This window comes from Sparus aurata, chromosome 18 (assembly GCF_900880675.1).
Source record: "Sparus aurata chromosome 18, fSpaAur1.1, whole genome shotgun sequence".
Taxonomy (NCBI): Eukaryota; Metazoa; Chordata; class Actinopteri; order Spariformes; family Sparidae; genus Sparus; species Sparus aurata.
In genome coordinates this window covers 23282937-23290967 of record NC_044204.1, presented here as the reverse complement: position 1 = coordinate 23290967, position 8031 = coordinate 23282937, and the positions used below count along the sequence as shown (strand labels likewise).

Genomic DNA, 8031 nt, shown 5'->3' with positions numbered 1-8031 from the left:
CAAAAAACCTTCTCTGTTGAGTGTTTCTTTGTCTTTCTTTCTTTTTGTGAATTTGGGACTAAAAAGGGGAAAAGGATTTTCTAATTAAAGCTACACTATGTAGAAATTGGCAGTTTGGGGCGGGAGATATGACTGCTCTCCGCTCAACCAGGTCTGTGCTCTCAAAGGGAATCAAGGCTGCGAAAGGCACCTATGCAGAGAAAATCCAGGGACACCTCTGCGACACAGGCAACACCAAGCGGATGTGCCAGGGAGTCCAAGTGCTGACGGATTACAAGTCCAGGCAGGGGGTCAACGACGATGATGCTTCTCTTCCAGACAGGCTCAACAACTTATTTGCACGCTTTGAAGCACCAAACCTGACAACCAGAGGGAGGGCTGGTCCCTCTCCACCAGCTGTTGGACCAGCCCTCACCATCAACGCTGCAGACACACGCAGGACCCTAACCAGGGTTAATTCACAGAAAATGGGAGGCCCAGATAACATCCCAGGACATCTGCGCTGGTGAGCTAGCAGATGTCCTGACTGACATCTTCAACATCTCCCTCAGTCAGGCCATCGTCCCCAGATGCTTCAAAACATCCACTATAATACCGGTAGCAAAGAAATCAGTTGTCCCCTGTCTGAACGACTACCGCCCTGTCACACTGACACCAATTGTGATGAAATGTTTTGAGCGGCTTGTCAAACCACACATCACAGCCAGCCTCCCTGCATCACATGACCCCTTATCGTCCCAGCGGCTTCACAGAGGATGCTTTGCATCAGTCATCACTCATCTGGACCAGAAAGACACATACGCCAGAATCCTTTACGTTGATTTCAGCTCAGCATTCAATACCATCGTCCCCCAGAAACTCATGGAGAAACTCCTCCTACTCGGCCTAAACACTGCCACATGTCTCTGGATCCAGGACTTAATGACAGAGAGACCTCAGTCTGTCCGTGTCGGAAATAACACTTCCAACTCCATCACGCTGAGCACTGGATCTCCTCAAGGCTGTGTACTCAGTCCATTGTTGTTTACACTGCTAACACACGACTGTGCATCCAGACAAGAGGACAAGAGGGAAACCAGATCATCAAGTTTGCGGATGACACCCAGTGGTGGGACTCATTCATAGAAATTATGAATCAATGTACAGAGAAGAAGTTAAACGCCTAGAGGGTTGGTGCAGAGAAAACAATCTGGTGCTCAATGCGGATAAAACTAAGGAGATGATTATCGACTTCCGGAGGTCACAGTCCGTGCACGCTCCTCTCAGCATCAGTGGCCACACAGTGGAGAGAGTGGAGAACATCAAGTTCCTCGGAGTACAGATTGCGCAGGACCTAAGCTGGAATAAAACACCTCAGGGATCACTTCACTTCACGAGCCCTTAGTCATAGTTTTAAATTATATTTATATGTGTTATTTATTGTGTCTTCTGCCTCCTGTAAAAACAGAATCTTTTTTGTTGTTGTTGTTGTATTACTTTGTTGGTACAACAAAATGACAATAAATCTTTGATTGAGTGATGATTAATTGATTGGTTTTATCCACATAAGCTTGTATCTGACTTTCTTAAACATGCACAAAACTAGTTAAGATAAAGAAATTAAGAACTGTAATAGTTTAATGAGCTGTTACTCTCAGGCAGGGATGTTTTGAGGTTTACCTGCTGGATATTTCCTCAGAGGAGTATGTGTTAGGTGTTCACTCGCATTGATATTACTGTGATTACATTTGAACTTGGGCCAAGTAAGACTATATGATGTGCACCCATTGTTTTCCAGCCAATAATCAACGATAGGTCATCTGTAGGCTTATTTTTACATTTTAAAATATCCAGGCAAGAAAAATAAATAACTCAGTGTGTTCAAACTCCTATAGATCAATGACAGAGGCACTTGCAGAGCATCTGACTGCAACCTTTCAAGAGCCAGAAACCATGCCTGTTGTTTATCTATTTTTGGAAAGTTTGCCTGCCATACTGCATTCTTTCAAATCTTGTTGTTGCAGTAAAACATCAATAGTTGCCATGAGAAAATATCCTCATCAATCTCGTATTCAGCCGAAAGCTATCTGCTCAGCCCAGTCTTAATATGCCGATGAACTGATAGGAGAGCTATTGCCATGTGAGCACAGACAGAGCTTCCAACATAAGTTTACATCTTGTAGTTTTTCTTCTCCACTACAGCCTGAGGGTCTCATGTTGTGCCTGGTGTTTGTCATTAGTAGAATGCAGATTGATGAATGCAGTCAGTGTGGTGGCCAAGAGTCTGTTAAGAGTAAAACTGCACGACAGCACGTGACATCGTGTGCATATGTGTGTGCATGTGTGTGGGGGGGTGTCTGTGTGTGACTTGGAGGCAAATTTAGTTCCTTGTGACTACTCCATTAGAGCTCTGGAAAAAGCAGTTGGATGCAAAGAAGATGTGACTCATCTGACTCATCCGAGTTCATGCTGCCCCCGACAGCCACACACACAGCCACACACACACACACAGCCACACACACACACACACACACACACAATAAGAGAGCTGTTTTTCCCCAGACACATGGGCAGCTTTTAGACTGAAGGGTCTGATGTCGTATATTCATGTCCTACCATCCTACATCAAGATATTCAGCTTGCAAAACGCTGATAATGAATGTGTTAAAATACACATCTACATTTCTAGTTGTCGTTTTATTTGTTTTACCTGTTTTTGAACTACAACGTTTTAACAAGTGTCGACATACTACAAAAGATTCAATATTTTTCTCCACTTGTTCTTCAGAGACCATATTTTTAAATTAACCTCTGTGAAATGAAACATTTAAAATATTATGCTTTTGTTCACAGTCCCATGATTGAATTACTGTCAGGCGGGGGGTTAAAGGGAAGACTAAGGAAAGGGGAAGGTGGACCCAAATGCAGTTATACACGAGAGGCAAGGCTAGGGGAAACAAAAAGTGAGCTTTATTGTAAAGCTGAACACGAAAAACAGAAGCAGACAAAACGGAGGCAAGAGGCAAAGTAGCAAATGAAAGCAAGGCAAAGTAGCAACCAAAAACAGCAAGACAAAGTACAAACCAAATAGCACAAAGTTCAAATCAAAAGCAAAGTTCAAATCAAAAGGCAAAATGCAAAACTCAAATCCAAAAACACATACCGTGGGGGAACAGGGAACAGACAGGAGCAGGCACATGAACTGGAGCATGGACAAAGACAGAAGCTGACAAGAACAATGACCAGACAAGGAGTGAAGGGAACACAGAGACTAGACTGATGACAAGACGAGGAACAGGTGAGGTGGACCAACAGGTGAGATAACGAAGGGGAGGAGCACATGAAGGGAACAAAGCAATAGACAGAGGGAACATAGGAAAATACACAGGAGAACTTAAAGGACACATGAGGGCATGGAAAAACAAAAGACACAAGACAAGATACAAAGACATGGAAATCAAATACAAGAACCCACAAGACAACACCAGACAAGAACAACAACAAACAGATCTACAGTCATGACAATTACCACAGTGGTCAGAAGCCTCAATTCACTCAAATGTCACATGCCCTCAAAACAACGTGCACATTGAGTGTCAGAGAAACAAGCTTCTGATAAAGGAAGGGAAGTCAGTTTAGTTTCAAATCAAAATCCCAGTGGGAGAACATTTAAAAAAATGCTTTGTTGCCATCAACATGCACCTTTAATAACCATCCTTAATTATATATATATATTTATATATATATATATATATTATTTTTTTAGCGATTGTAAAAGTTATAAACATCAGCTGCAACTTCATAATTGCCATCCCAATAAATGTTTATAGATGAACAACACAGTACTTATTAACAAATTATTACAAACATCAGTTGCCCCTTTAGAATAAATTAGTGTTTAATAAAGCATTTAATTCTCTGATTACAGTGAAATAATTAAATAATATCAAATAAATCAAAAACTATAATAATAACAGTATGAAATTATAAATTAACCATTTATTAATGATGGTTATTATAAAGTTATCTTCAAGTATGAATTTAAATGAACTGCAGACTATTGGGCCCACCCCAACGTCTCAGTAATGAAACACATTTACATAAAGAACAGTTGTCGTATAAAGGTATAAGATTTTAAAGGTATAGTTAATGGCAGAGAGGGAGATGGCTGAAGTTTCCTGAGGTCAGTCGTCTTGTGATCTCAGCTATGCAGCTATGGGTTGTGCGCACAGACGCACACATGCACACACACGCCCACACACACAGCAGCAGCATGTGCAAAGCTCTCACATGTGCATCACATTCGATGCACATTATATGCTTCACAAATGCGAGGTCAGAGATGTCTACAGTAGCTCCAGCTATGATATGTAGATTTCTGGTCACAAAGCATAATTTATTTTAGTACATTTCCCAAAATGACTGGCTGTGCTCACTAACAGTCAGCCATTTTTAGAAACAGCACGTCTTAAAAAAAATTAGGCAAAAATAACCCATCTCTTTTCCAGCCTTTTTGTTCCGTTTCTTTTTTCTCTCCTTCTCCTTCTCTTCCCTCTTTCTCTGCCTCTGTTTTTCTCTTCTCCATCAATACAGTTGGCCAGTGACAGTGCTGGGTTTGAGGAAATGGATGGTGAGTCTATTTTTAGAACCAGGGAAGGAGGGCAAACCAAAAGTAAGCTAGGGAGAGAGAGAGAGGGAGGGAGGGAGGAGGGATGTGAGGAGAGGATAAATCTGCATTCTACCGCTGCCTCTGGTCAGAGACAGTTGGAGCGCAGCTCAAGGAGAAGCAGCATCACTGGCAGGAGACACAGCATCACAATTTTTAAAAACACATTTTGCTGCGAACAGGCTGCAGAGTGATCTTTGAGACTGCAAGAGCAGAGACAAGAAGGAAAGACCAGCTGGACTCGACAAAGACGAAGGTAAGTGTGAATGCAAATTGTGCAGAATGAAAGCTTGCATAACTATTAAAAATGCATGAGGAGAAAATACACAGGCTGCCTGATCTGTGTTAGAGCCCAGAGCTGCTGCCGTGGAACCATTTTTAGCCACTGTATACCAAAGGTGTGGTCTAAATTTAGCAATGATTACACCTTGGAAGAAACTCGGAGAGGCTGGCATTTTGGTTTGCCTTGCACTATTTTTGGCACGGAGCTTGAGACGAAAATACATTGCGGGCTCCACTCAGGGTTATAACAATATGGGGTTATATAAGTAAACATAAGCTGACACATTCTGTGGCTCTACAAGACTGAGGTGGCATTTGAAATAGTCATCTATTCATGTTGACTCTTGCTACTCCTCGCTGGGATTGTTTGTATTTTGGGCTGTTTGCACTGCCACTCCAAAGTAAGCAGGGGATGGTGTCTGAAAAGGGGCAGAGGAGAGTCAGGAGGAGGAGAGTGTGTGAATTAAACTGAATTCATACAGTCAGGGGGCTAAAATAGACTTTTGTGTTTTGAAACACTTCAGTTATATATCACGTAGTCAATGTCCAGATTGACAGCAAAATTATGTCATGGGAAAAACGCATTGGTCAGATGAGGTAATTGCATAAAGGGCTGCAAACAAACAGCTTCAAACAGATTGGTTTTGTTTTGTATCATGCCTGGTCAAATGACATCATCCTTCCAATTCCAGTTCTAATACCATCAGCCATTGTTACTACATCATCTAGTGACTGCGTTCTGATCTGCTTTAGCAAGAAAAACCTTTACTGTAAAACTGAGGCAAAAACAAATAGAAAAAAGGCCTTCCTGGGGCGTTTAGTCTACACAGTCTGTATGTTCCCAGACATTTTGGCTCTTAACACCACCTCTTTTCTTCTTTTCCTCCTCTCAGCCATGCGGCCGCGGTCGAGACTGCTGTCCAAGAGAAGACTCCTGCTGCCAACAATCAGAGAGGGCACTGAGGAGACGGTGAGGGATTTAAATGAGGCCAACACACTACACTTTGACCAGGCTGTCTCCTCCGAGGACTACCTCCTCTCCATCTGCCACCTCGCCCACCCCACCTTCCCTACCAGGGACGTGTCCCCCTACAACAGCCACACGCGGCAGCTGGATGCTGTGCACCAGAGGCTGCGGCTGTCGCGGCTCAGCGGGACTCCATCAGGCACCTTGGGGTTCGACCCCACGGAGGAGGGGCATGTCATCGATATGCAGCTGGGAAGGGGGAAAGAACTGGACGGTGAGCTCACGTTTGGCAACTCTGACCCCCTGGAGTATCTGTATGGACACCAGGACAACCTCCCAGGAGGTATAAGGGGGGCATTTGGCGAGCGAAGGTTTAGAAAGCAGCATGGGGGCATATGGGAGTGCCAGGCTCGCGCCAGAGCTCACAGCATCCCCCACGCTTCAAGTCCTGACCTCTCACGCCAACGCAAAAGCAGTTGCCCCGAGCTACACTCCGGCACCAGCGCCTCTATTCCAAACATCTCCCCAAAACACAGCAGGAAAGGCAGGCAAGCAGACAGAGGAGCAGAGGGGGAGAGACGGAATCCAGCCGTCAAGCAATCCCTCATTTCCCAGTGGATCTCTGACTGCAGGTCAGCTTGGAGGGAGGCGCGTACACGAGCCTGCATGCTGCCCACCATCGCCGAGATATAGATGGACAGACATTGTGACAGAAGACATCCCTCAATAATCTTTTTCTGTCAGTGAGCGAGACACTGACATTAGGAGCTACGTAGATGTGTGTTATGCAGATATATATAATGTATGATTAAATACACATTTAAAAACACACAGAGGCAAGTAAATACTGCCACGATTGTCTGTCTGTAATGTTATATAAATGTGATTAATTACTACCTATGCCTGATGTATGCTGGTGATCATACACAATCCTAAAAACTAGACAAATCTGCAAAATCTTTTTTTACCCTCCAATGTTTTGTGAACTGATTATGAATCAATTAAACATTCCTTTTGATACTTCAACCAAACGGCCTGATTTTTTTCTTCGTGCCACCATCGTTGTTTTCTAGCATGTGTAAATCCTTGGAAAATGAACTCCACTCTTCCGCCTCTGCTGGCACCGGAGTTTCTATGGTAACTGTCGTGGGATCCTGCTCTGGTAAACAGGAGAGCGGAGCAACACAGGCTGAGCAGAGATGACACCGCTGAACCTAAACATGCAGAACTGCAGGTCGTCTGTTGTGCTGGTGGTCAAAATGTCCAAATTAAAAGCGGGTAAAATTATTTAACAATGATCTGGCAATTGAAGCTATTGATTCGTCTGACTACACTTGAATATTACAAAGAGCAGAAGATTCGGAAATTAGACTTAGACAGAACAAACGCAGCTTACAGTGATGAGCCTTGTTCGCATCCGAGCTGGTTTGAGCCAGTAAACACAGGGGAACAAAACAAAGCAGCCTTCAGATGTACTTTTGAATTGTAAACACTGGAGGGCAGCATTCGGTCACTCACCACTGTAGAAAATGCTTTACATAAACAACCGCTCACATTTCATACACTTTCAGTTTCATCGAAAACCGGCATATTAAAGAGAAAGTGTTGTATCCACAATTACCCTTTTAAAAACTGGGGCTATCGATCCATGCATGCATTTGATATAGTGTCTTCTTCTGAGATGCTCCCCCAACAACCCAATAAGATAAGACAAAATGGTCTTGGTATTTTTTCACTGGAGATTGCTCAAAACTTACAGCAATGGACTAAAAACAAGTGTGTAATGAATGTATTTTTTTTTACATAGAAACTCCAGCAACAGAATTTGCTGAAGGAGTGTATAACACCAAAATAAAGAAGATAAATGTAGTAAAGGAGGTGGAAAAGTAATACTGCACATGATATTGAAAACATAAATTACATATAGAGAAAGTAATATTACATATGAAATTGAAAGGTCATCATGTAGAGGTGTCCTTCCTGTTGAAGGGGAAAAACATACTGTGGAATACAGAACAGTGAGAGTGAATCAAGACTTGTTTGTGGTTATTAACAGGAAATTCTGATATTTTTGAACCTGGACCCAACAGTTTTGGAATCAGTCCAGTAGGTCAGCTGCAATGGCTGTAGTCTGACC

The 8031-nt window shown here is 43.0% G+C and overlaps 1 protein-coding gene across 1 annotated transcript; it reads left to right on the top strand.

Annotated features, from left to right (window-relative positions):
- Nucleotides 1–4701: 4701 nt before the first annotated feature.
- LOC115568381 (uncharacterized) lies at nt 4702–6920 on the top strand. The gene is made up of 2 exons (XM_030395616.1): nt 4702–4901; nt 5821–6920. The coding sequence occupies exon 2, from the start codon at nt 5823–5825 to the stop codon at nt 6585–6587; it is 765 nt and encodes a 254-aa protein (XP_030251476.1). The 5' UTR covers nt 4702–4901; nt 5821–5822; the 3' UTR covers nt 6588–6920.
- Nucleotides 6921–8031: the final 1111 nt, after the last annotated feature.